At 45.3% G+C, this 27,299-nt stretch overlaps 1 protein-coding gene and 1 long non-coding RNA gene across 2 annotated transcripts; one reads left to right on the top strand and one right to left on the bottom strand.

Moving 5' to 3' along the window:
• Nucleotides 1-700: 700 nt before the first annotated feature.
• On the top strand, nucleotides 701-4,864 carry ZNF503 (zinc finger protein 503). Its single transcript, XM_030031418.2, has 2 exons — nucleotides 701-1,751; nucleotides 2,844-4,864. Exons 1-2 carry the CDS (start codon nucleotides 1,440-1,442, stop codon nucleotides 4,362-4,364), a joined length of 1,833 nt encoding a protein of 610 aa, XP_029887278.1. The 5' UTR covers nucleotides 701-1,439; the 3' UTR covers nucleotides 4,365-4,864.
• Nucleotides 4,865-24,536: 19,672 nt separating this feature from the next.
• LOC121233640 lies at nucleotides 24,537-26,386 on the bottom strand. The gene is made up of 2 exons (XR_005933558.1): nucleotides 26,290-26,386; nucleotides 24,537-24,592 (listed from the first exon to the last, which is right to left on the bottom strand). It is a non-coding gene; the product is annotated as an uncharacterized LOC121233640 (long non-coding RNA).
• Between the last annotated feature and the right edge of the window lie 913 nt (nucleotides 26,387-27,299).

Here is a 27,299-nt window from a genome sequence, read left to right as displayed (position 1 = left end):
CACAAATCGAGTTTACTCGAAGCATTTATTCCGTAAATTGAATGGCTTTTTCTCCCAAGGAGCCCGTCTCTCCCTCTGTTTGCCTTCCTCCCTCTCTCTCTCTCTTTCCCCCTTCAAGTCACACCAGGCTTGTAATCAGCAACAAAAGCTGACATAAATCAAGGGCGGATTGACAGGGGCTGACAAATAACTGATTGATTGCGGTTGGGGAGCACTGACAATTGACGGCGGGGCGGAGAGACCCGAAAGGCGGCGGCGGGCGGTGCGTGACAGCCCCGCGTGTGACGACCGGCCTCCCCCAATCCCGCCGCCCTCCCCGCGCCGCCGCAAGCCGCGCCGCAGCGCCCCGGCTCCCGCCCGCCGCGGGCGGCGACGTGCAGGCCGGCGCTCTGCAGGTTCTCGTCCGAGCCTACCCCCGCGTTGTGGGGCGGGAGGGGCGGGAAAAGCGCCCCGCGCCCTTCTCCGGGGCCTGGAGAGGACGCGGCGCTGCAGCGGCCGAGGGCACGGAGCTGTCCCGCCGGGCTTGCCCCGGGGCGGGCGGGGGGCGCGGGCTGGGCCTGTAAGCGCCGTGCGAGGCGGGCGGACGGACGGCGGCAGGCCGTGCTCGGGGGGCTGAGCGTGCAGCGGGGCTGCGCTCGGGGCGGGTGGGGTGAGGGGAGGGGGGAACGGCGGAGCCCCGCGCCTGGCCCCCCTCCGGCAGGCGCGGCGCCCCTAGCCCCGCGGCCGCCCTCGCTGCTGCCGGGCTATCCACGCCGGCTGCAGAGGGAGAAAAACGTTGGCAGCGCGTGATGTGAAACACAGAATTAACGCCCAGCCCGTCCTAGGAGCGAAAACAAGGAAGGAGGGGAGGGGAGAGGGAAGGCGGACGAGAAAGGGAAGGGAAAAAAAAGAGCGAGAGACCATTAAAAACAGAGAAAAAAAGCCCCAGAAAAGGGAACGTCACATCCCCTTGACCCTCCAATCACCTCGGGGTCCCATTTGATTGGAAGGCGGCAAAGGCTTTAATCTCAGACTAATTCAGCTGCTTTTGAAGTGAGTTTCTTTGCCAGATCCCGGGCTGGATGGGCAGCGGCTCGCATCACAGCTGAGCGGCGGAGGCGAGCGCTCCGCTCCGCGCCGCACCGCGCCGCGCCAGCCGGGGGAGCCGAGAGCGGCCGAGGGGGACAGCCGCACACGCTCGCAGCCCCCACCCCCCCCCCCAGCACAGCCCAAGGATTACTCGGCTTTTTTTCCTCTTCTTTCTCTCCGGCCGGCTCCCCCTTTCCCTCCCCCTCCCCACCCACGCCCTCCCCGCCAGAGAGAGCCACGGGACATTTTATGTTTGTTTTCCTGCTCGGGGGGCGTGTGGCTTTTTTCCCTCCTCGCCCGCAGAAAGCGAGCGAGCGTTTCCGAGTGCGAGCGGCGCCACTTGCCCCAGTTTTCATGCGAGGTTTTGGGTCATGATCACATCGCCCTCGCTTTCTGCTATAAGAAGTAGTAAGCGCAGCAGCAGCCTCAGCGAGCCCGGAGGCAGCCCCCGCCGCAGCCGCAGCGCCGCCGACCTCGCCGGGCCGAACGGGCACGCTGGGAATAACGGCAGCAGCGCCGCCGCCGCCAAGCCCTGCTTCCACGCCGTCCCCCCCTCGGACCCGCTACGCCAAGCCAACCGCCTTCCCATCAAAGTCTTGAAAATGCTCACGGCGCGGACTGGACACATTTTACACCCCGAATACCTGCAGCCTTTACCCTCCACGCCCGTCAGCCCCATCGAGGTAAGGACCTCGGAGCCGGCCCCGGCCCTTTCTCCCCTCCCTGCCCGGGCGCTCGCTCTGCATGGCGGCTCCGCCAGCCTCCCTCGGCACTTTCCTGCGCTCTGAAATGCGGTTACACCAGGAAATGGGCTGCTTTTGATCAGAGTTAGTGCGAGGAACCGCTCCTGGTTATTGTTTCCATGTTTACTGGGACGTTTTCTAATTCCTGTGCAAATTAACTTTTTATTTTTGCTCTTTTTAGCTTTTTTTTTCTTTTTTTTTTTTGAGAGGAGGGGTGAGTGGAAGGCAACGACCCGCTCTGGGGTCACGATCCGGCCACGCAGCTAAGCAGCGCTCCGAGTGCCAAACAACCTCGCTTTTGCAGGGAGCGTTTAGATGGGGGGGGGTGGGTTAAGGGGGGGGCGCGGAGAGGGTCTGGCTCAAGCGTGGGTGCGGCGGGATAACTTTCAGCTCCCCGACCGTTCCCTTTCAAGTACCGACACGCGTTTGTACTTCGGGGGTCCTATTCGCCCCGTCTCTTCTCTGTCGACGTTGTCGGTCCCCCTCTGGGTAGCTCGCTGTTTGCGGGACCGAAACTCGAAACGGCGCGGGTGATGGGCAGGGTGTGTCCGTGGGAATGAATGATTTCATTAGGGTCTCTGCGGAGCCAGGACACCCCTCTCCCCCGGCGCCCGTCTCGCCGGCTAACTCGGGCTCTATTTATAAATAGCGTCAGCAGTCAGGGCGCAGAAATGCTGCAGTCGCTATAGTTCACGGGCGGGTTTGTGCGCCTGCACGGCCGGAGCGGCGGGGAGACAAACGCCGAGGCGCCGAGCTCTGCGCTGCCCGGGCCGCTGCCGGGGAAACAGCGGGCGCTGAAGGCGGCCGCGGTGGGCTCGCAGGGGTATGAAAATCCCCAGCCCTTTATAAAGGCTTTGTGGAAAATGGTGCATGCAGGGGAGGGGGCTGTCAGGGTGATGAATGCGCACAAAATTGTTCATTAGTTGCATTACTCTGCAGAAACGTACGGGACAAGCGTCCGAGCTATGCCCCGGGGTTTTTCTTAGACCCCGATTAAACCTCTGTCTTTGTGTGTCCTTCTGATTTCCGCAGCTGGACGCGAAGAAGAGTCCCCTGGCCCTTTTGGCACAAACTTGTTCGCAGATAGGGAAGCCGGACCCGTCCCCTTCCTCCAAACTCTCCTCGGTCACCTCCAATGGCTCCGGAGGCGACAAGGACTCCAAGTCGGGCCCCTTGAAGCTCAGCGACATCGGCGTGGAGGACAAGTCGAGCTTCAAGCCGTACTCCAAGCCGGGCGCGGAGAAGAAGGAGCCGGGGGCGGCGAGCTGCGCGGGCGCCCCCGCCGCGGGGGTCGCGGCCGGGGAGAAGTCGGGATTCCGGGTGCCGAGCGCCACCTGCCAGCCGTTCACCCCAAGGACAGGCAGCCCTAACTCCAGCGCCTCCGCCTGCTCGCCGGGGCTGCTGCCGGCCGAGGGCAAAGTCGGGGAGGACAAGAAGGACTCGGAGGGCTGCGGAAAGAGCGGCAGCTCCGGCTCGGAGGGAGGCCCGGGCACCACCAGCATCAGCCACAGCCGGATTAGCGTGAGCTGTGCCGGGATTAACGTGGAGGTCAACCAGCACCAGGAGAGCACGCCGGGCTCCAAGCCCATCGCCTCGGACTCCGCCTCCTCCTGCAGCAGCACCACCGCCACCTCCTCCACCTCCGTCCTGGGCTCCGGCCTCGTGGCCCCCGTCTCCCCTTACAAGCCGGGCCAGACCGTCTTCCCCCTGCCCCCGGCGGGCATGAGCTACCCGGGGACGCTGGCTGGAGCCTACGCCGGCTACCCGCCCCAGTTTCTGCCGCACGGAGTGACGCTGGACCCCACCAAATCCTCCAGCCTGGTGGGGGCCCAGCTGGCCGCTGCCAGCAGCCTGGGCTGCAGCAAGCCGGCGGGGTCGAGCCCGCTGGCGGGCGCGTCGCCGCCGTCGGTGATGACGGCGAGCCTGTGCCGAGACCCGTACTGCCTGAGCTACCACTGCGCCAGCCACCTGGCCGGCGCCGCCGGCGCCTCCTGTGCCCACGACCAGGCCCTCAAGTCCGGATACCCCCTCGTCTACCCCACCCACCCTTTGCACAGCGTCCACTCCTCGCTGACCGGCGCTACGCCGCCCTCGCTGGCCGGCCACCCTTTGTACCCCTACGGCTTCATGCTCCCCAACGACCCCCAGCCACACATCTGCAACTGGGTGTCGGCCAACGGACCCTGCGACAAGCGCTTTGCCACCTCGGAGGAGCTGCTTAGCCACTTGCGGACCCATACTGCCTTCCCGGGCACCGATAAACTCCTCTCCAGCTACCCCAGCTCCTCATCGCTGGCCAGCGCAGCAGCCGCAGCCATGGCGTGCCACATGCACATCCCCACGACGGGCGCCCCGGGCAGCCCGGGCACGCTGGCCCTGCGCAGCCCACACCATGCGCTGGGACTCGGCAGCCGCTACCACCCCTACTCCAAGAGCCCCCTGCCCACCCCCGGGGCCCCCGTGCCCGTGCCCGCCGCCACCGGACCCTACTACTCCCCTTATGCACTCTACGGGCAGAGACTCACCACAGCCTCGGCCCTGGGGTACCAGTGAGCGCAGGCAGCGGGGCTTTGACACACAACACAACACAGAGGCTAGCGGTGAGGGAAGGAAGCCCTGCGAAACTTTATAAAAGTTGGAAAGAAAAAAAAAAAAATCAGACTTTTTATAAAATAGTGTTCATTTGAGGACTGGATCCATGAGCACTGTATTTATTTATGTTAGCTTCAAGCGGGACAACGAATCATAAAGTGCATTACTTAACTGAGCTCAATAGGTAAAAGTGGAACACCCATTGTAGAATATAAATAAAAAGATAGAGGTCTTCTCTTTAATGTTACTTTAAAATTGCTATGATTGTATTGTACGTTCTTATTTAATGTCTCATTGAAACAAAAAAATTTACATGCATGTTTGTTACTAAACAACAACTCGCAATTTGTCAGTTATAATTTCAAATTGCAATTATTTTTAAGGTGTATACCCTTGAAAGAGAATTGGTATTTTTTTGTATGTATTCTGGAAGAAAAACAAAAACAATTCTATTCCAAAAACCTCATTTGCCTTATTTTGTTCTTTAAAAGGAACACTTAACTATTTTTAATTTTTAAGTCCACCCTGTAAAAAGGGTTAAGTAAGGTTTACGTCATGTACTAAAATAGACAATGTATCGCTTTAAAGATTAAAATTCCGTATATTTGATGTATTAAAAGGTTTTACCTTTTTTTTTTTTTTAAATACGCTTTGATTCTGTTATAAAACCCGAGTAGGTCTTGGATGGAGGCAACTGCTAATTTCTCCTTAAGCGTTTATTCAATTTTAATTAAAAATAAAAAAAAAAACCCAAAAGTTTTTTTATTGTAACCCCAGGGCTTTCTCTCAAAAAAAAAAAAAAGCAGACGGGAGTATTTTTTTTTTTTTCCCTTCAGTAGAATTCGTAGGCATGAAATGGGAAAACTGAGAATCGGTTAAATCTCTTTCACCTTCCTAAGGATGATTAACTTTTTTTAAAAAATGTTTTTACTATGAAAACCTGTTTTTTAAAACTGGGTTTCAATTAAAAGACCTTGTTCTTTCTTTAGAAAGAAACGGGAAGGCAGGACTTATTTGTAAAAGAGTAAGAAGATTATCTGAAAGCTTTTTTTTTTTTTTTTTTTTTTTTTACAGTGTAATGCATAACTATTCGTCTGTTTTTCTAAATGAGAAGTTCAGAAGCAATTAGGGGAAGCGCTGTTTGTTCTCATCCAGTTATTTTTAATTTCTTTCTTCAGTTCGTACCGCAGCACAAACGATCATCACGTTAAAAAAAAAAAAAATCGGACTGCTCTGAGAACGCATTTTCTTTTAAAAGGGAAGGGAAAGGGGGAAAAAAAAGAAGTCCATCCATTATTTGATCCAAGTTTGCTCTTTACTGAAGTGCAGTGCCAAACTCGACGTGATGCCGAGAGGGGCTACCCCTGCCTGCGCCGCGCCTCTGCCTCCCCAGCCCGTGCTTCCCAGCGCCCAGGGCCACCGCCCGGCTCCGGCTCCGGCTCGTCGTCCTGCACTCAGGTAGGAGCGGGGGCTGCGACGGAAAAGCCAGAGCAGCTACCGAAACTGCGGAACAACCCGTTGCCGCCGAGATAGTCGGAAAAGCCATACCCAAGTCCGTACAGGCGATGCCAGCGAAGGGCTTTGCTCCCGCGGTCCGCCAGGCGCTTGCAGGGAGCGGCTCAGGCGGAGCCGAGTACCTGCTGTCCCTCGCACAGTCCCTCTCCCCCCGCTGCGGGCTGCCCTCACCCCGGCCCCAGCGCGACGCCCCGGCAGGGGGAAAAGTTGCAAGCGGCGACTTTGCTTGACAAATCACTGGGTTTTCTCCCTCGTTCTGTATCCCCCACAATATAATTACTGTTCAAAGTTTCCCGTGGTGCCCAGATGCTAATTAGTCTAATGCATTTACTCCAGATAATTAGTGGAAGTTAGCGTTAATGTGCAAAGGAGAGAAAAGCAGCAAGCTAATGAAAGCTCCAGCGCTCGCCCGGCCGTCCCGGCACCCGGCGCGGCGCGTCTGCCGGGGCCGGGCCGGGCCCGTGCCCGGCATGCACACGGGGGCGCCGGGTGATGGGCCGTGCTGCGGCTCTTTTGGGAAGCTGATCCGAAAGCGGCATGGGAAATGCTTTGCGCTTTAACCAAACGTGGGTTTTTTTCCCCCATTAAATGGGGAAGGGACCATTGAGGATCTCTGCTTTAGGGAATGTAAAATGAGTTCTCGTTATGAACGGAAGAGTTAGGGAAAGGGAGGGGAGGGCAGTGCTGTTAACTGCACCAAGTAAACTTTAATAGCAAAATAGGAGGAGGATACAAACACAGCAAATAATCGAAAGAAGGGCTTTGCGGCTCGGGGGGGGGGGGGGGGGGGGGGGTGTGTGTGATGGTGGTGGAGAGTTCGTCCAGCGAGTCCGAGAGAGGCAGAACAAGCTCGCAACCGTCTCCCCACGCCGCACGCCCCCCGCCCTCTCCTGCAGCCCGGCTGCGGTGCGCTGGCAGGGCAGCCCGGCCAGCCTGCCCTCCCCGCTTCGCTATTTTAGCTACTTTAATTTGAGGAAAATTACATTTCAGGCTCCATCTGGGTGTGCAAGCAACTATTACAGATTTGCCGCAATTAAAAACCACCACCACTCCATACACTTCTGTTCACGTATTTTACAATTACAGATATCCAACAGCTGCAGCTCGGAATTCGCTAGCTAAAACCCATCAGCAATCAGGTGTTGCAGGGGCTATTTTAAAAAGAGCGCGAGAGGGATTTCTGTGTCCTGGAGCCCTAACAGCAGTTTTGTGGATTTCAGCTCTGAAGAGGTACACGCATAAAGATTTCTGATACAAGTGACGAAATGAACACTTAACGTTGTTACTAGTGTTTTGCTCAGATACTGTTCCCGAGATTAATGAAAAATTAAAGTAGCTTATTTTATATGTACGGTGGTGGTAAGAAGGTCTCTCTTCCAGGCTTGTTAAGTATTTGACATGGCAAGTGTCACCTAGGATTTTGATATTAATCTAGGAAATTCGCTTTTTTTTTTTTTTTTTCCTCCTAATAGAAATTGACTTACGGGCAGTAATGTTTTTAGGTAAAAGTACTGCATTTGTTATTTCCTCCCCCCCCCCCCCCATCCCCGTTCTTACTAACTGGATGGGTTGTGGAGTTGACAGCAGCCGCTGGTCCATGCCACCGAACTAAAATAATTTCACAGTGAAAAACCAGCTCGAGAGGACAAGCAACAGAAGGGCAAAACCCATCAAACCCCGAAACTTTGATCAATCTGACCAGAGTCAGGCATACATTAGTTTAAATTAAACAGTTTCGCCTTTCTCACAAATCTTTTTGAACATTAAAGATAAACTCATGTAATATTTAAATCAACTCTTGTCAGATGCTAAGTGCAACTGAAGAACCAAAATAAAAATTAATGCATTTCCGTCCCCTCTCAAAGGCTTACTCTGGATGCCACTTCGGCAAAATACTTCTGATAAGGAACGCTTAGAAAAGAAGGGTTCTGTTTATCTTATCTATGGGGAAATGTAATTAAGCTAGTTTTATGAAACAATAAAACATCAGACTCCACAGACAGCAAAAGAGTTTCTGTAATATATCTGAGCCTATATGGGCATACGTATCTTGGCTTATGCGTACAACTCCACACCAACCACATACCTATACGTTTGCTTGCCTGATTTTAGAGTGCAAAACGTATGCTAGAGCTAAAATACAAGGATGCTTTTATGACGGGAAGATTTTCCTCAGTGATAAGAGGCTCCATTTTCTAAGACCGGATAGTCACCCGCTGCCCATCCACTACCTTTGAAGCTACCTTCAGCGTAGCCAGAAAGGTACGCGCAATGAGGTGACTGGGGCTGACCCTCTTCTCTCTAATCCGAGGTTTGTAATGAACTGCCCACATCTACAATCGAAATCACCCGGACTAAGGGGAGTCCTGAAAGGCCCAAGCTTTCGAAACAAAAGTAAACGTGCATTCCTATTCTGTAAAAACATTGATCAAACTTCATTCTCTCATATTTAGAAAAGATGGAGAGAAATGCAGCCTTGCTTTAATACTGTTGGCTCTCACTACAAGCTTTCAGTAGAGCGCCGTTTCGGGTTTTTTGTTTGTTTGGGGGTTTGGTTTTTTTTTGGTGTGGTGGTGGTGTTTTGGGGTTTTTTGATTTTTTTTGTTTGTTTGTTTTTGTTTTGTTTTTTAAAGGAACGAATCTAAAGTTGGAAAATCGCTGGAGTTACCAGCATCGAATCTCCTTTCCATCCAGATTTTGGGTATAATTTCAGACATTTCTAACCCCAAGCTGAGACCCCTACCCCACGATTCTCTCTGCACCGCAAAACACAGTCTGCACTGCTTCACGAACAGACCTGTGGCAGGCAAGCGATCAGTCCTGATTGGAGGTGTCTAATCCCTGCTAAGTCTCTCTCGGCTCAGACCTAGGAAATTCGGGGCAGATCACTTTTTAAAATTTTTTTTTTAAAGGTAAAATTTTGTTGCGGTGAAGCATACAAGGTGTCAAAAGAAAAAAGACGGACCCTGAGTCGGTATGCTCCCACCTCTTTGGAGATGGAATGCTTTGGCAGCAGAGACGGGGTTGAAATGTAAGCAGATTATACATTTGAGCTTGTGCATAAAGGCGAAAAGGCTGTCCTAATGCTGGGTATTTCTCCATCAAGAGCAACCAGGTGCTGCTGCTGCAAAAATCCCACCTCCGGCCGCTTGTTCTGTGCGTGTGTGTGCGCGCACAGCGATGCAGACTTTGTTCTCTCTTCATGTCTGAAATTCATCAACCGCTCCCCCCTCCCAGCCACCCCGTCCCCTATGTGAAAAAAGTAAATCCGTTCAGGCTTTGAATATTGTAAGAAGACTTGTGTGTATTTTTTTTTTTTTTTTTAATCTTCAAATGAATTAAAGACAACCTGACAATGCTGTCATCTGTCTTCAACGTCACATGAAGGCAAGAAATAATGATAACAGAGCAGCAGAAAGACGCCCACTGAAACCTGGAGGATATATATACACATATATATATACACACATATATGCCTTGTAACGGTTTGAAAGAGAACAAAATTAGATCACTGTTCTTAGGCTATCGCAGTAAGAACGTGTGGGATTTTTAAAATTTTTTTTTTTTACAAGTGCTTCATTTTTCCTGCTTTATTTTGTGAAGTGCGTGTTCCTTGATCCAAACCACTTCTGTGGGATGGGGTAAGAGGACGAGCAGGCACATTCCTTGCTCCTAAACTACTACGACCGAGGGAAACACAAAAATACCTCCCCTCCCCCTCCACCGTTTCAGGTTCTCCTTCCAGTTAGTAATGAACTTTACTGCTCTCCTGAAGCGCAGGCCAGAGCGTGGCACACTTTACGTGGAGACCCACGCGGGGACGTTGTGCCGAGCAGCTCGGCTCCCCAGGAGGGAAGAGGAGGCTTCTCCCCTTTGTCTTGGCGGCCCTGCGAGGTTTCGTTCGGGCTCCCACCCGCCAGGCGGCGCTGCCGGCCCCCCCGGCGGAGGCGAAGGGCAGCGCCGGCGCGGGCTGCCGCTGCGGCGGGAGCGGCCGCTCTCCGCGGAGGGCCCCGGACCCGGCCCCGGCCCCGGCGCCCGCGCCCCCGCCTCGGCGGCCAGCCGCGCACCGCCTCCGCCGGCACCCGGCGTGCCAGTCCTGGACCCGATAAAAATCGCTTCTTTGGGGGCAGAGGGAATCTCCGATCTAATCCGAAGGGAAGTATTGCAGCATAAATGGATTTAGCCAGATAAAAACAGATAGGCCGGACTAAACAAAAACCGTGGTGGTGTTGGTCGGTTTGTTGTTGGTTGTATTTTTTTTTTTTGTAATCACGCTTGTAATCTCCTTCACTCTGAAGGGTAAATAAATTGCAGTTGTATGAAAAACAATTGGTGCTACATGTGTTCATAACAGATGGGATCTTATCACAGTTTAACTGTAATAAATTCTGACTTCTGGAAATTGTAATCTTTACTCCATGTTAGATGTCTCTTTTCAACTGTAATAATAGGACTACAAACTTCTGAGAGCAAGAAGAAAAGTTTTCTGTGCTAGCGTTGCTCAAGAGCCAGGGCATGCTCCTGCAGCCTCTCTATAATCGCTGCTCTTTCGAAGTTTCCGTGAAAAACTCGTCTGAAAATTAAAAGGGAAAGAAAACCCTGGCGCATAGGGAGGCAAACAGCTGATTCTTCCCCCGTTGGGTAACATTATTTACTAAGGCCAAAGGTAATAGTCCTTAAAATACAGGCAGAAAAACTAAGAATGAGCTCTCTGTGTGGAAAAGCCCTGGCAAATGACAGATCATGCTTTGCAAAGAGAGAAAATGTCAGAAGACGAAACCCAGCCCCCGAGGAAGCCAAGACCAAACTTTAGATTAATGCCCCTGCACTTCAGATCACAAAATTAAAAAATAAATTTGAATAACCACTGAAAGGATAAAATTATAATAATAAATTGTCCATATTCACTGAGGCTGCGGGACTAATTATTTTCACCATCTCTGCTTCCCATTGCTGTTTATCAAGTCGCAGGATAAATGCTTGTAAATCCATTACATTTCCATAAATCCTTTCGCCGCTTTCTTTTTGGCCAATGCTTTTGCAACATTAATTGATTTTATTGCACTTTCTGAAGTCACTGTATATTAAACTCAAGCAAGTTTGCTCTGAAAGCGTTGTTTTTTCCATCCGTCGTGAACAGGAATTAAGGAAGCTACTGCAGACTCTAGTCTCTTTTTTTCCCCTGCTGTGATCTTGATGGCAAATGCGAACTGCAAATTACAAGTTTCTAATAATCTACGCTGTTACAGAAAACAGCCCCTTTATCGCTGGTGAAAAATTAGTCTAAATCCAAACACCACATTTTCCCATTGTTTTTAAACGGGGGGAGGCATGAAACGCTACTGGGCGATCGAGATCAGACTAAGAAACACTTTGCGAGTCATTTACGTTACTGGATGGACAGCAGGTATTTTTAAGAAAGGATTTTCCATGCATAACTAGAAGTTCAATGCAATTTAGAAGTGAGTACACGGGCTCCAGATTCCTCAAACCCTTCTCCCTTTTTCCTCAATCACCTTAAGAAAACTGGACCCAACCAGCCTTAAACTGATTAATGATTTCTCACTCAATATCAGCTAATTTCCAGTTCCTTTACGTGTCACGCTAGCCCCGTGATCATTAGTTAAAAGCGTTATAAGCTGAAGCTTATGTTCACAGCGCTCTCCCTCCGTCCACGCCACACACAGGCACCGGGGCTGCGCAGCCCAAGCCCTCGACAGCAAGCCCCCTCCCCGGCGGGGCCAGGCGCTCCCCGAGCGGCGAGGTGCGCCTCGACACAGCCGTTTGCAAGCCGTTACCATCAGACCTAACTAGGCAGCGTCCTCTCTGCCGGCGGTGTCCTACGGATTCGCTTCAAGGTACTTCAGTGACGCAAGAGTCTTGAAAAATGAATAGGGATAATTACTATAGATCACAGAAGACACGCAGAACTGACTATATTTTCAGTAAGACAGCAGAATGCCGGTAATTATGAACCTATCCTTCGTATTACAGGTTCAGCGCTTGTACCCTATCCTTGGCTGCCCAGCCTTTTTACTCTCGTAAGCTGCTACCCACTAAGACGTTTTGCAGAGGTAAACACATCAGTTGCTAGTAACGCCGTCATTATTTAGACCGGGAGGAGGAGGGGAAGGACAGGGAAAGAAAGCCCGAGAGCTGCGCCCTGCCGGCGTCTAACCCTAGCGGGGCAGCGGGCGGGCAGCCCGGGCGCAGGGCAGGGCTCACCGCCTAGGGTGCACCCGGCCGCCCCGGCGGCGGGGCCAGCCCCCGGGGCCCGGCCGCGGCGCCTCAGCGGGGCCCTCACGGCGCTTTGCCTCTTGGCCGAGACGGGGTCTGAGAGAAGGGCCGGGGCATCTCCCTGCCTGCCTTCTCGGTGGGACGCGATGGGGCAGCGCTGCACCTCGGGGCCCTGCCTGCAGGGAAAGGCCTTGCCGTCGTGGCAAGGCCGGGAGAAAGACCGTTTTCAGCCGCTCAGCTTTTTCGTGGCAAAGCACCCTGTTTAGGAAAGGCCACCTCTGGAGTTCATCCTCTGCCATGGCTTTAGCGGGGTCGGTTCAGCTGAGACTGGGACAGACAGCCCCGGCGCAAGGACGCAGACTCCGTGCAAGGGAAGTGATCCCACTCCTAACACCCTTTCGGCCATCACAAGACCTAAAACTGCAGCTGCAATAAAATGTTTTAGTTTCACTGACATTAGTAAGCACCAGCCCAGGTTCTCAAACACAGCCAATCTACCTACACTTGCAGGGAAATGTCCCACCTCTTGTACAATTCACAGCCCTTAACCTCCTCTTTGTGGAGATGTATTTTTTCCTATCAGGAAAGATCAGCTGCTACCATCATCTACTGCACTTTTTCTCCATGCTTGAAGTGCTTGTCTTGAGGCAGAGGAATACATATCAATTCCCGGATCTGAAAGGTTTCGAACCCACAATTCTCACTTCTTGTTAGGGTTCCTGATCACCTGGCTATTTAATGTGGGAAAAATCTCCACTCCCTCCTTTGAAGGCGTTTCACTTTGCATAAAAATGCACTAGGCCAGAAGGAAAGAGAAGGAAGGAACAAGACTATTTAGTCTACTGGTTATGGTGCTTCTCAAAGCCTGGAGCTCAGGTGTCCCAGTCAGTGCTCAGACTTAATAATATTCCCACCTACTCTCTCTCTCTCTCTCTCACACACACACACACACAAAAAGAGAGAGAACACTTTCAACATCCCCTTTCTACACTAAATGGTAATTAGAGAAGATGAGTCTACTCAGGTGGAGTAGGCTTCAAGTCACCATTTTTTAAAAGAAAGTATGGTAACACACCATGGTATGTTAGGTGACAGCAAGCTTTGCCTGACAAGGCCTTAGTAAAAAGGCAAAGTTTCCCACTGTGTTCATTGATTATACAGAAAAGAAAAACTGGTTCTTGTAGTAGAGTTCCTGGCTGTGCAAGTAAAAAATGTTTCTCCTCTTTGGTCTGTATTTTTGTTACTTTGTCCTACCCTGTATGGAGCCACTGGTGACCATCCTCTCTAACCACACACACATGCAGTCCCGCTGCTGCTCACCCCTGCCTATATCAGGCTACCACAGAAATTCACTGATGGAGACCAAAACAAAGCCAGTCAAAATCTTACTTGTCCCTACATGTATTTTTACAACAAGATTAAGTTTGTTTTGTTGGCTTTTTAAAGGAATAACCATATAGCCAGTTTCCATCATTAAATACTTGAGTTCATGAGTCTGAGAACATTCACAAGATTTTTTTTTTTTGTCCTATGTCCATCCCCCCCCCCCCCCTTCCAATTCCCCTCCCTTTGCAAGGTTACAATTTCCTTAAATATATATTGCACCAGCAGGCGCAGGGAATGTGTTCCAGATAAAACAGATAAGTAGAAATACGTTGTGGTTTTTGTTTTTTTTGGGGTTTGGTTTTTTTTTTTGAAGGATCAGCTGCTAAATACATTCCACTAGAGGTGTCAAACACTTTATGAAGAGAGCTAATCACATTTATAATTATGTTCTTCAGGCTGACTTTATGGAGTTAAGGTAAAATGTTATGCTTGATCAAAAGCAGATATCCTACATACATCAATAGGTTTATAAAGAGATTGAGAAAGGAATTTAGACCAGATGGAGCAACTAATTTTTGTAGTTTAACTGTACGATTTGGTTGAGAAACAAATGGTTGTTGATGTATCTACAAATTGGGTACCAACAAATTCTCTGAGAAAACTGGCTACTCAAGGTGCCACAATCTTCTTCTAGAGTTAAGTAAGTTGGAAAAGTGTTATAGCAGGTCTTACCTCCTCAATAGACAGTCAACACTTTTTATACTATTTTAACTTACCTATTTCTAAAGTGACCAAGTTAAAATGGTACAATTTCCTAAATGTAGATATTATCAAAGCAAGTAAAAATGCTGGTAAACTCTACCGCTACTGATAGATGATACCAGTATAGTTTATCCCTATTAGAGAAGGTACTTGTGAATCATCATAGCCACAAATATACCAGGTCACAGTTTATTAAAAAAAGCTAATTCTGTAAGGGAGAAAATATTTAGTCTAACTAAAACACTTAAACTTGTATAAACAGTGTTCCACATGGTTAATTGTGTTTGCTGGTTAATGGGATTGTGTCAATTCATATTTATACTTTTAAGCTACTAAAACTTGCACTCACCCTAAGTTCACAATCTAATGTGAAATTCTAGCCAGCCTGAAATCAGCAGAAGCTTTCTAGCAATCCTAAGGAAGGCAGGATTTCTCCTGGGACAAAAAAATAAGCCCTAAAGCTTACAAATTCTAATTCCATATAAATAAGAACTAAATACATGCACCACAGTTGTACAATTCATGACAATTTGGGAAGGGGCTTGGGAGTACCTTGGAGCAAACTATGGGAATTTGGGGTTTCTGTTTGTGATGAGAAGGTTCAGATGACAAAATCTGAAGAGACCATGCAAGATAGATCAGTAGTAAATACATAAAAAAGACGACATTGAACATGTGTACTTTTTGGAACAGAGTAGGTTTTAGCTATTGTATCACAGTCAATTTTGAGCTGATGACTCTCAAGGTAACAAGAACATGGGGAGTTTAATCAGCACATCTGTCTGATCAGTCATCTCTCATGTTTTACTCAAGAAGTTGCTGCATTTCAGTGATGGGCAAGATGTATACATTTTTATCTTGTATATATTATTTACACAGAAAAGACTCGTCCAGGTCTTTTCCCAAGAAAATCATGGAATAATAATTTTAAAATGAACTAAAAAGATCCGTTAAAAATTCCTGTGAAGAAATAAGAAAATAAAGGAAAAGGAAAGGTTCTACATGTAAAAGAACAACATTTTTATGCAGAGCACCTCTGAAAAGAATTACATCTGTTCTGATAGCTAATCATCTTGGATGAAGCAAAGGCAATAACTTAGTTTTATTGCTCAGTAATTTAGCTCAGTTTTTATATGCATAGATACACAGACTAGTTTACAGACTAACTTGAGTACTAGCAGAATGAGGTAGTGAGTTTTCATCTCCATCTTGAAAACAATTATTGCATAACCATGTTATTTCATCATCTATTAAATGTTAAACTCATTTGTGCAACATTATCCCAGTCTTTTTGTTGCAGACATTAATATGAGGACAGGCATATTTCTGTGAAGTCTCTTTTGATGTATTTTGTAATAGTCTAATTCCAGAAAAAAAAGTGTGAGGTTTACAACAGATAAAAGGAAACTATGCTCTCCACACCCCCATCACAAGCTGTCCTTAAGAATGTGAGTACATACAATTCTAGAAGTGTAATAATCATCATCTTACTCATTACCTGGGACCTCTAGGGCTAAATCACAAACCTTTACACCTTGAGTTAAATACCCTAGCAAGCAGCTGTAGCATACTCATATCCGCTGTTGGCCAGATGCAGACACAGAATAGGAGGCATAGCACAGTGAACAGTGGGCTACATATGCATATCTACTCAAAAACAAGTTAAAGATTGGCTAGAGACTAATCCATTTTATAGGCTAAGAAATTGATTTTCAGAGGAGCTGAACTACAGGTGCTCAAGTCTCTCTCAAAAAAAAAAAAATCAGCTTAACTCTAGTGGTACTGTTAGCAGGGTTCACTACAGTATAGGAAAGCATGGGAAACATTATCTTAGATTCTGGCATTCCCTAAATTAGGGTCCATTGTATGCACTGTGACACGTGTGTGTGTTTGTTTTTTTTTTTTTCCTGGAGTGGTAGCTAAGGGCATTTGTTTATAACTACAAAACTAGGGACAGAATGGACTACAAATGTTATCTGTAGTAGTAGCATCCAGTTATCTTTGGATGCAATGTACAATACACTTAATCAAATCCTTGTCAAAACAATAAAAGGTGATAAGATGCTTTATATTCTATTACTGAGAAGTAATGAGAATATTAGAAATAAGCCAGTTGAAGTCAACTCTGGATCAAGTCAGACAAAACTGATTTAAGTTAAACAGGAAAACAAATGAAGTAGGTCTGTAAAGGTTTCAATTTCAGAAGGGCAAACTCAGCTGTAGTCATGTCAGCTGGACTGAGGAGCTAATAGATTGAGTAGGGAGCAAACTATTACACATACTTCATGTCAAGAATGTTAAAGTGGTCAAGAATCTATATTCCAAACAAAGGAAAGAAAAAAGAAACCCAGAAAAAGGTACTCCAGGCCTAACTGGATGCACTATCACCTCAAGAAATGTGTTACATGTGAAAAAAGAAACAAAATTAACACATCAGAAAAAACCCTTTTGTTTGCTAATCAGTCCTTATCTGAGAAGCATAGGGGTGAAATAAGAATTGCCAAAAGAGAAGTGTGCTAGGCTTTGCAAAGCATATTAAAATGAAGATATTTTTTCAGTTACATAAATAAAATGGAAGAAAGGAATGCAATAAAGACTGAGGATAACGCAGGCATGTTCCCAACCTCAAATTGATATGTTGCGTTAATTTAAATAAGAAGGGCAATACTGAGCATGGAGTAAAAGGGAAATGGCTAATAGGAATGATGTTAGAGAATGAAAAATCAGTTGAAGTAGAAACAAAATCAAGTCTGGTATAGCTCTAAACTCTAGGAGTCTACTTAATCTCCACTCCAACTCAGAACTCTAGAATATGAGACCACAACGGTAGCAGGGACTTTCTACCAAACTTAACCAAAACAAAATTAGCACAAAGTTAATAAAGACTATTTTAAGAAGGGAAATATGATGTCTGATATGTTTATCATTCTGATTCCAGTAATAGTCAAAACTTTGCAGTGACAAGTTGAAAGTAACAAGGCACAGAAAAAAAAAATTTGAAGATATAGTCTGGGATTATTCAAAGTAGATCACAACACATTAAATAACTTTCTCTGATTTAAAAACAATAAATCCTAGCATTCTGGGCTAAAAAAAACATCATTTGTGTAATTTCTCAACATTAATAAGAAGGCTCTGCTAAAATACAATGAGTATGGATCACCAGGGTAAGGCAGCTGGTGTAACTTCCAACAGAGACAAGGAAAAGTAATAGCATTGTGTAAAGCACTGGCAAGAGCTCACCTGAAATACTGCACACAGTCTAGTCACCTGCATTTGAGAGATTAATTGGAACTAGAGCAGGTAGAGAAGGACTACTAGGAAGATCAGGGCAATGGAAAGCCTATTTTATGAAATGAGATTAAACAAGCTTGATTTGTTCAGCCTACTATAACAAAAGCTGAAAGAGGATAGGATTGCTGTCTAACTGTGTTAGTTAAAAAGTTGAGAGGAAAAAAAGGACTATTTAAAAGAGAATTTTGGCACAAGACCAAATGGACTTTAGCTGGCCATGAATAAACTAAGTTTGAAATTAGAAGATGGTTCTTAACCAGCAGAGCACTGGTGATGAACCTTTCTGATAGCTGATACAGGTTTTTTTTGTTGTTGTTGGTTTTTTTTGTTGGTGTTCTTTTCTGTGGGTTTTTTTGGTTTTTTTTGTTTGGTTGTTTTTGGGGTTTTTTTTTGCCAATGGCAAATGGCTCACCAGCAATGTTGTAAAGCAATCACATTCTGTAACAGCCATCCTCTGAGAACAGTGGGAATAAACCACACTCAGTAGCCCAGTGAGTATCTTCCTGTTCTAAAGCCTTGTGATAGAGGAGTTGATAGATAGGATTAAATCTACCATGATTAAACAATTAAATAACATTTTTGTGATAGAAGGAACTGCATGTTACTAATGATTAGGTGAACAATAGTCTAAAAACTGTGTATTTTTTCCTTCTAACGCTCAAGAAGCCCCAGCTTGTTTTTTAACAACAGAACTAAATCACAAAACAACCAGTTAGAGCCAACCACATTACACATTAAAAAAAATGCTACAGAACTCCCTTCTGAAGAGGAAAGCCATCCTGACAAACTATTACTTTTTCCTGTAGAAAATGAGTTATTAGCAAAATCCATAAAATCTTAAGTTGAACAAATCAACTTTTATATTTTTGAAGAAAATAATCCTGCCAAAAATAATTCATTCTTAAAATGAAATACCATACTGCAAGATACATAAGTAGCAAACAACCTAAAGGCTACTTTGATATCAAACATAAAATCCTCGGTTTTAAAGGAAAATAGCTCTTTATAAAGGAAATTTACTTTCAATAGCAAAGGGAATAATGTTTGAACCAGAGCAGACTTAAGTAGATGATGACTTGCGAAAGCATTTTTCTTGATGTATACTTTAAAAAGGTCTGAAAGAAGTTAATGTGACAACAAAAATTCCTCAGAGAAAAAAAGTAACCTAATTTCTGCTTAGTCACTGACCTGCTTGCAGTCCTCAGAGGTGCTCCCTGCTGCTCTTGTGTGTGGCCCTTCCCACAGCGGGGGAATGCAGCCCATGGCCAAGGTTTCAGGGGCAGCAGAGAGCCAGGCCTGCACCAACCCGGCCACAGCTCAGCACCAGCTCCTTACAATCCATCTTTCTGGTAGCAGAAAACAGCCCCTGCTCCCATCTTCCCAGAGCAGCCAAATGCTGGGCTACCTGCACTGAAGCCTCCCAGCAGCCATTCTTTCCCTTTTAAAGAGGACCCAGTGTGACAAGGGTTGATTTTTCCCGAGTGAGTTGAATCACACAGTTTCTGTCAATTTGCCCAATTAGCGTTACCCAGCTCCCCATGCTGGGGATGGACGGTGGTGGGCCAGCAGATTTCCGTGAGGTGGCTGTAAAGTCTGGGAGACACCTGCAGTGGCTGCGCCCAGGCGTTCTACACCTCAGGCCGGGTTTCCCCTCACAAGTAACAGGGGAGGGGGACACGCAAATCCTCCCCCTCTCTAGCAGCCATAGCTGACTCCACAAGTGCCTTTGGGCCCTCACCTCTGAGGCAGTGGTGTGGCTCCTCCTGAGGGGAGGCACCGGGGAACCTTCTAGAAGCCCCTGGGGGGCAGAGCGGGGCGGGGTGCTACCAGAGGGACATGGGGCTGCAGGCCCTGGTGGAGAAAGCCCGCCCGGCCCCACCGGGCCCCAGCTGCCAGCGGTGTCTGTCAGCCCCACGCAGGCCGCCTCAGGCAGCACGTGTGGCCGCAGGAGTCGTTTCAGCTTCGCTTTTACAGCCAGTGCATGTGGGAGCGGGCATTTTATGTAGTGAATACCGTGCTGCCGACATGACTGCCCTGAGGAAAACTCCAGGTCTAAACGTCCCATGTGCTGGCTAGTCCCCTGTCTCCAGCCAGCTGAGGAATCCTGTATTTATTAGGATGAAGGAAGGGTGCTCTTGACTGCACCCGTGCTGAGTATCCCACGTATACAAATGAGAGGCAGCCAGGCCTTAGTAATTACTCTTCTCCCAGGCAGTTTTTACCTTCAATACTGTGGAGCTGGTGCTCTCTGAAGTTAATACTGAGCTTGTGCAAGCAGAGTGACACAAATATGCATTGCATCATTCCTAACTATATCTTTATTTTATTGCGCCATAGAGCAGAATAGCCAATAATTGGAAAGGTTGATGATACATATTTAAAGAACAAAACCATATCTGAGATGGAGGAATTATCTTGTTCACTGATCCTATTTCAGAAATCTAGAATGACCTCCCCGGCAAGAAAACCGATTGGTCTTGGGCTCGCGCGCTTCTGAAAAATGTTATCACTGAATGTTTGTGTAGTGCTTGATATCTATAGTCTGCTGTGATGTTAAACAGGGATGCGGACTCCTGCCCACAGCACATAAACTGTAAATGTGATAATAGTACTGACCTCTTTGTTCCAGTCTGCTGGGGGAAGCACCAGGACTGGAGATGTAATTGTAGTAGGAAAAAAAGCAGATCAATCTTCATGGGCTCTTCAGGAGTTGCTCTCTGCTGAGAATACAGCTGGGGCAAGTTCATGTTAAACATGCCTGAACAGCCAGCACCACATAATTTCTCATGGACTAGAAAGTAGCCATTTAGTGGTGGCAACTTTTAGGCACAATTAAATTAAAAGATATAGTTGTTTATTCAGAGAAAGATGCTAATAAGGCCACCCAGCCTGTACTTGAATTGTTAAACCCTGTATTACAGAAGAATATTAAAGTGAAGGTACAAAAACTACACAAAGTAGAGAATGAACAGTTTTCTACACATTAAGAGTTCCTACTGACATTTTAAATCATGAGCAGCAGGTCCCAGTGGTATACATGCATTAATCTTGTGTCTTCCTTGAAAAGTATAGCTAGCTATTTTATTTTTCTAAAAAGTAACCACAGCTAAAATCGGTAACAGAGATAAATGATAGAAATGTAACAGTGGAAGTTCTGAGGCTTGGACATTAATGTTTTATTAAGGCTTTGAGACAGCTCTCATGGCAGAACTAGGCAAACACAGGTGACAAACACAAATACTTAGACCATGTGAAGAAAGGAAAGCCTTTATGGTTAAAAGGTCTAATGTGGGGTTTGGTTTTTTTTTTTTACTGAACTAGAACAAAGTTGTTGGGGTTTTTTTACCCAAAAAGAAAAACAACTTTGCTTTCTTCTCCTGGACTTTTATATAAAGCTGATGGAGCATTGTCAAAAACACTCCCTTTTGGCTATTCAGCAAACAAGGGAAGAAAAAGGTTTTCCTTCCCTCCATGGTACTTACCAGTTTGCTAATGACATTGAACACAAAATATGAAGGATATGCAGTTCATAAAACCTCCAAAGGACACAAGAAATAGTAGATTAATAAGAGTGGGGGGACTTGTAAATTCTATGCTTTTTCTGCAAACAAATGTGACATTTTCAGATGTCAGCTGCATTTAGTAACAGAGATACAGATTTCCTGTAAATGCAGGTAGGGATAGACTGACGATTTATCTACATACAGAGTTGTGCTGATTTGACTAAAGGCTTGACTGCACATGAAATTATTCAAGAATAAAAGCAGCATTCTTACTGAACAACTTCTTGTACAGACATGCTTGTTCTAGAATACAAACTAGACTAAGGTAATCATGTTATATGATAAGCTTCTATATGTAGAATATTTTTATAGGGCTGTTACCATTTAATTCACACCCTGCCTCAGCCTGAAATAATTTTCAAGTATAGTAATATCTTAAACATGAATTTTTAAAAACCTCTTAATTAAAAATTCTGGGAATCCCTTCAAGGATTTTTTTTTTTCCTGTTGAAACTAATTTGTCTTACTTTGACTGAGAACGGATTTCAAATACATGAAATCACTGTAGATTTCCTGTACTTTCCTTACAAATTTCAGGTAATCCAGAGTCTTACCTGAGCTCAGCCTTTGAAATCTGGATATATGTGTGGCTTGAACTCATGTCCTCTCATTCTGGGGACATACTGACTTGACAGTCTTCCAGTGTCAGTTCCACAGTTCCTTAAGGTGAGGATTTCTGGCCCTTCTGTTTACTTATTCCCATATTCCTTCTCTGTATAAGACACTGCATCTTCCAGCTGTCTGTGCATCAGCAGTCTCTGGTCAGATGTCCCTATGAACTGCTAGGAGGATAGAGAACCACACACAAGTTCTGATTGCCTTCTGGTGTGAATAGAGCAGAAAGTGTCATTTCAGGAGAGACATCAGCAATTTTGCTCTGGGTGCAACCTTGTGCAAGAAACAGCAAAAGAAGTGGCAGAATAAATGATTAGCCTTTGGCTTGAGAGAACTAAATTTCAGCATCAAATCCTGCATAATAAAGAGACCAAAGCAGTTCTAAAAATTATCTATTTCCTTCCTCTGTTGAAAGGGCTAAGAACGTCCTACCTTCTTCATCCTCACCCCTCAATCAGCATGAAGATTGCAGTCTCACAAGCAAAGTCTTTAACAGCACAGTGTGAGTTTTAGGACATAAAAGGAATGGTCTGAGGCAGAACTAGGGAACAGTAGGTTGCAGAGGGAGAAACAGGAACAAGAGGAAGTCATAGGACTCAGAATTATTGAGCAAATGGGAAGGTCTGGGACCCAATACCATGGGTCTGCCCAGGCAAGAGGTAGAGAAGAAGCCACAGAGAGCTTTAGTTGGTGAGAAGTTGTCATCTGTACTATTATTCTAGACCAATTGCTCTATACATTGGAGGATTTTCCAGATTGTGACTCACAGAGTCATTGTTTACAGTGTATCACACTATGAAATGCCTTAACTTCATGAGGTGAGAAGGCATGCTACTTCCTTGGTATCACTCTTCCATCATAACCTCTAGCCCACCAAGTTAAAGTGGGCCCAGATGGCTTCAAAGTGAGGTAAATGTTTTTAAAATCAAGCTAATTATTTCTAACCATATTTAAATTGATTCCTAAAAAAAGGGAGGAAAAGCTGTAATTATAGGAGACATACATACTTCTTCATGCACTTTCACTGTATAACTGTCTTACTGCTATACTGTTAAATATGGTTTTACTAGTGCTAGCTTTATGGCATAGTCTGTGCTGTGTCACAGTGGATTAAATTAAAGATTAAATTAAGAAGTTCCTCAGTCACAACCATCTTGGGCCACTGGCCTTTCCCTTTTCAGAAGGGAAAACTGGAGATGTTATGGTTAGTAAAATATAGACATAATTTTAGTGTTTCTCCACTATTAATTGTTAATGCTTGAGAATTTTCTAAACAGAAAAAAACTCCAGACAGCTGGAGATTCTCTGCAGGTCAAGCATGGCCTGTACTGTAGAGTCCCCTCCTATAACTAATCTGCTAAGCAGACAGCAGCAATGGAAAATCCTTTTAGTATAGGTGCTGTCCAGCTATAGAATTGCAAAACCTTAGGTCTAGGGATTAGCATCATTTTAGGAATGATGGAGGGAAGCCTGCATCCAACACTTTGCTAATCTGAAAAAGTAGTAATGTGTCAGCCTTTCAGTCTGATCCCCTTGTGCAATAGTCAGGCCTGACAGTTTTTTGGTTTTAGGTGTCTTAAATCTACAATAATTACTAGTCTGTCTGAGCGTTAGTAAACTGGCCTGAAACAGCTTTTGAACAAGTGAATGATCAGAGATGAAATAAAAACATATTAACTATGTAAAATTATCAACTTTTGGTCTTGCAAGCTGCTTAGTGTAGAAGGAATGGCTTTTTTTCCTGTCTTTCCAATGATAAAGAATACTTGTTCTTTCCTTGCTTTCGTAGGACTTTCTACCTTAGATAGGTCTGAGACAAACACCCAGGTTACTGGAGAGCAGATGGGGAGCCAACAGGGAAATCTTTCTCGGATGACCTGTGGCAAGAAATGCATAAAGACTTGTATGCAGATTGAACCAGCACCTCTCATTCAGTGAGGAACTTAAAAGTGTAAAAGAGAGAGAGAAGTAAGAAAACAGGGATGAAACTGTGGCCCCTTTGTTCTCTGATGCTGAGCCAGAGATGAAAGAGCAGAAGTGACAGCAGTTGGAGGATTACCCTATTGTCCCACTAACTTAAATTGCTGAACCCTGCTTTAACGTACATGGGTACCTGTGGATAGTCCTTCACGCTCACAGCCGTGCAGTGACTGACAGATGAGGAACAAGTTAATGAACTTATTCAGCGAACAGCTATTCCTGGTTCTCACTAATTCCTGTGCAACCACTCAGCTCTCCACTACCTCTACCAGTGAGACTGTGTTGCTTGATATTTAATGTTCCTTTAACACATACCTTTTCAATTTTGTTATTTACTACTGGCAGAAGGGATTCTTGTAATGGTTTTCATTACAGTATTTGGTCTTTCAATACTTTTTTATTGTTAATAAATTGGTTTAATTGTAAAATATGTTAAGGTATAAGTGCTTGGGGAAAAAGGAAGGGTCATGAAGTTGTATCAGAAAACTTTCATAATGTTCAAACTATTTTATAATGTTAGAAAAAACAACAGTAAATAAACAGTACGTTACAACAGCACACTCCATTCCTTCATTATTCCTTCACACAGGTTACCACTCATTGTGGAGATGGGGCACACGGCCCTAAAAGGATTACACATCCTTTTTTTCAGTGAAGGCAGATTCTTTCTTCTTGTTGGTACTGGGACTTGAGCCTTGTCTCAGTAGTAATTTTCACTCTGCATCTAATTTTCAGCTGTACAGATGCAGCACTTCAAAATAACGTAAAAATCACTGTACCCTTCAGCATCCTAGAAACATCATTGACAGCACCATTTTTCCTTCAAAGACACCCTCTTTTACTGTTCTGCAACTGTGCAGTTAAGCTTTCTGCTGTATGCTCTCAGTAGACTTGATTCTGTAAAACAATGGCAAGACACACTGTTATCCAGAAAGTCTCGTCCAGATAAATAAAAAAGTTAGCCTAAGGACACTGCGCCTTCATGTTGAATTGTACTTGGTGCCTGTGCAGACAAACAAGACCTGCATAATAACTAAGTAATACCTTTTACGTATCACATATACAAGTGCTATTGATGGAGATAATGGACTTAACAAAGCTGGGACAGTCTCAAAGTTACTATTTCAGACATGTTAAAAACATTCTTAGTTTGTGGATATATCACATTAGCTGTTTCACAAACTTCACTGCCACATCACTAATGTTTGCCTTTTAACACCAAAGTGGTTAGTTAAACACAGAACTCAAGGCAACCAAATTCTGCATAGCAAAAATGTAGTTTTATATATATATCTATATAAATATATATAAAACTTCTAAAGAAAAAATTTAGTTCTGAATATGTGTTCAATGAATTGAAAACTACAATAACATTTTCCCGTTAAAACTTGTCTTCAAATAAGATTGAGATTTGGTTTTTTCTGTTTTGGTCAGCAAAACCTAGGTCTATTCAACCCAAAATATAATAAAATCCCTTAAATCAGAAAGATTTCCATGCTAACAATAACCGCTAATAATAGTTGCATTCTCTTAGGAGAAATAACTGGCACATTGATTGGCACCCTTTGAGGAGTACAGCTGCTGCTTGGTACTTAGGTTTGCAGTAGAGTTGCAGTACTTCTGTGTGTCCAAGAGACAAAACTGACTATTTCACACTATTCCAGGTTGCAGCTAGACTTTGTCTGTAGTGAAATATGCCCAAGTCCCAACTCAGCCATGTGATTTTTAACTCATTACAAAGCTGCTTAGGCTAAACTTCTATTTTCTTGGAATAATTTTTTAAAGAAAGACTAAAAGAAAACATGATGTTTATGTTAAAGCTCTGTGGTTATTGTAGAAAAGGAATTGTACGACAGAAATCCTCTGCTCATGAAACAAGTACACTGCTAACAGGAGCTTCCTTCAGTGGATGGGCTTCTTGGTGAGATTCCCAAACAAAAAGATCACCAACATCACCAGAAGTCAACCTTTGACTACAGCAGAGTAAGGATTGGTCTACGGGTCCTATCTGTGATACTGTTTTGGTAAGATAAAACCTTTTGCACTACTGTCAGGAAGCAGCAAGGGCAGCGGCTCCGACAGGGAATGGGGAGCCAAGGGCAATGCCACAGTCACCAGGGCAGGCTCCTGGCTGTCCCAGTGAGAAAGCAGGACAGGACCATAGATAGCAGCTGATGTTCAACCAAGAGTTCAGAGCATTAGACAAGTTTGTGGTGATGAGGCAGGTGCACGGTCAAGCTGGCAGTCTATCTGCAGGTCAGGATCAGACCCAGTAAGTGTAACTGAGGTCATGATCTCTGAGCAGGTCCATGGTGACAAAGTGAGGCCAAGGCCATTAGCCCACAGGTCGGGCTTGGGATCAGTGGGGCCTGTGGCCAGGCTGGAGACTGGCACTCCTACAGTCTAGCTCAGGCAGGGACAGAGGGAGCTCCAGGGCCTGTGGGCAGGGGTTGGGGGAGACCCTGAGGGAAGCTGGTGAGGGCCATTAAGGCCTATTAGAGCCCTGAGGGCCCTGAGAACTGCAGAGTAGAGTACTACCACCAATTCATGTTGTGTGGGCCATGCAAAACTCATTAGGTGTTAAGAACTTTTACCTTCTGATATTTGAAGACTTCCTAGAGATGAAGCAGTCATTCCAGAGTTGTTGTGTTCCCTGGAAAAAGCATTAGAGTACAGTTTTATCACTCCTGTATATTATTTAAATCTGACGTACTACTTCCACTCAAACACAAGTAATTTTACCAGTGAAAGAGAAGTGGAAAATGCAAATTGCTATTCTGTAGAGATGAATGCGTAATTCTGGGAATGTCCAGAACTCTAAATTTAAGAAAATCATCCCAGGGGCATCTCTTCATAAAGTTTCACTGCAACAAAAAAATGTCAAGTCTTAACTTTCAGTCTGAAACTTTTTATTCCTTTCATAAAGAACAAGCTTACTGACTGACATGCATGGGCAATTATCTAAAGATAATGATTAGTCTTACTGCAGAAGTGTGTGAATTTTATGCTAGTCATAGAGTCTCAGTTTGGACCCATTTTAAAGGTTATTCACTAAAGGAAAATGAGAGTATATAACAGGCTTTCTGCTTATAGTGAATTTTTAATGCAGTTAATATTGGCTTATTTTGTGTAAATAAACAAGAATTGAGAAATCTAAGGCTAGGTAGAGGTCAGATTTTGTCATTTAGGGTCTGTTCCTAAAAGGCCTCTTTTCTCAAATAGTACCTCATACAGAATGCACAAAAATGAAAGTTTTAGTCAATTAAGTTTGTTTAAATGACATTACGGGGGATAAGCCCAAATTGTTTCAGAAAGTGTTACCCTAGTGTTCAGAGACCTTGTACTTAGGCAGTCAGCCAGAATCTATCACCATGGATTCACAACAATCAAGACCTTGACAAGTTTTATGTCTAAAGAAAACCAGTTAGTCAATTAATGGTTAAAGACTTCAAAACATCTTTTTGTTAGTATGACACTGATTCAAAAGATAAAAGACCAAGCAAATCTTTTCAATAGTTTTCTGTTCTTTTCTCCAAATCTTCTGAGGAGGAGGAATGAAAAAAAAAAAAAAAAATCCATCCACAAATCCTGCTAGAACACATAA

Source organism: Aquila chrysaetos, chromosome 11 (genome assembly GCF_900496995.4).
Source record: "Aquila chrysaetos chrysaetos chromosome 11, bAquChr1.4, whole genome shotgun sequence".
Taxonomy (NCBI): domain Eukaryota; kingdom Metazoa; phylum Chordata; class Aves; order Accipitriformes; family Accipitridae; genus Aquila; species Aquila chrysaetos.
The sequence above is the reverse complement of the archived record's forward strand: the minus strand, read 5'-3'. Positions and strand labels throughout refer to the sequence as shown.

Excerpts from the sequence above, each read along its gene's own strand:
- ZNF503 (XM_030031418.2), top strand. The coding sequence starts at position 1,440 with ATGATCACATCGCCCTCGCTTTCTGCTATAAGAAGTAGTAAGCGCAGC. Across the intron at positions 1,752-2,843 it reads CGCCCGTCAGCCCCATCGAG|CTGGACGCGAAGAAGAGTCC; the intron begins GTAAGGACCTCG and ends TGATTTCCGCAG.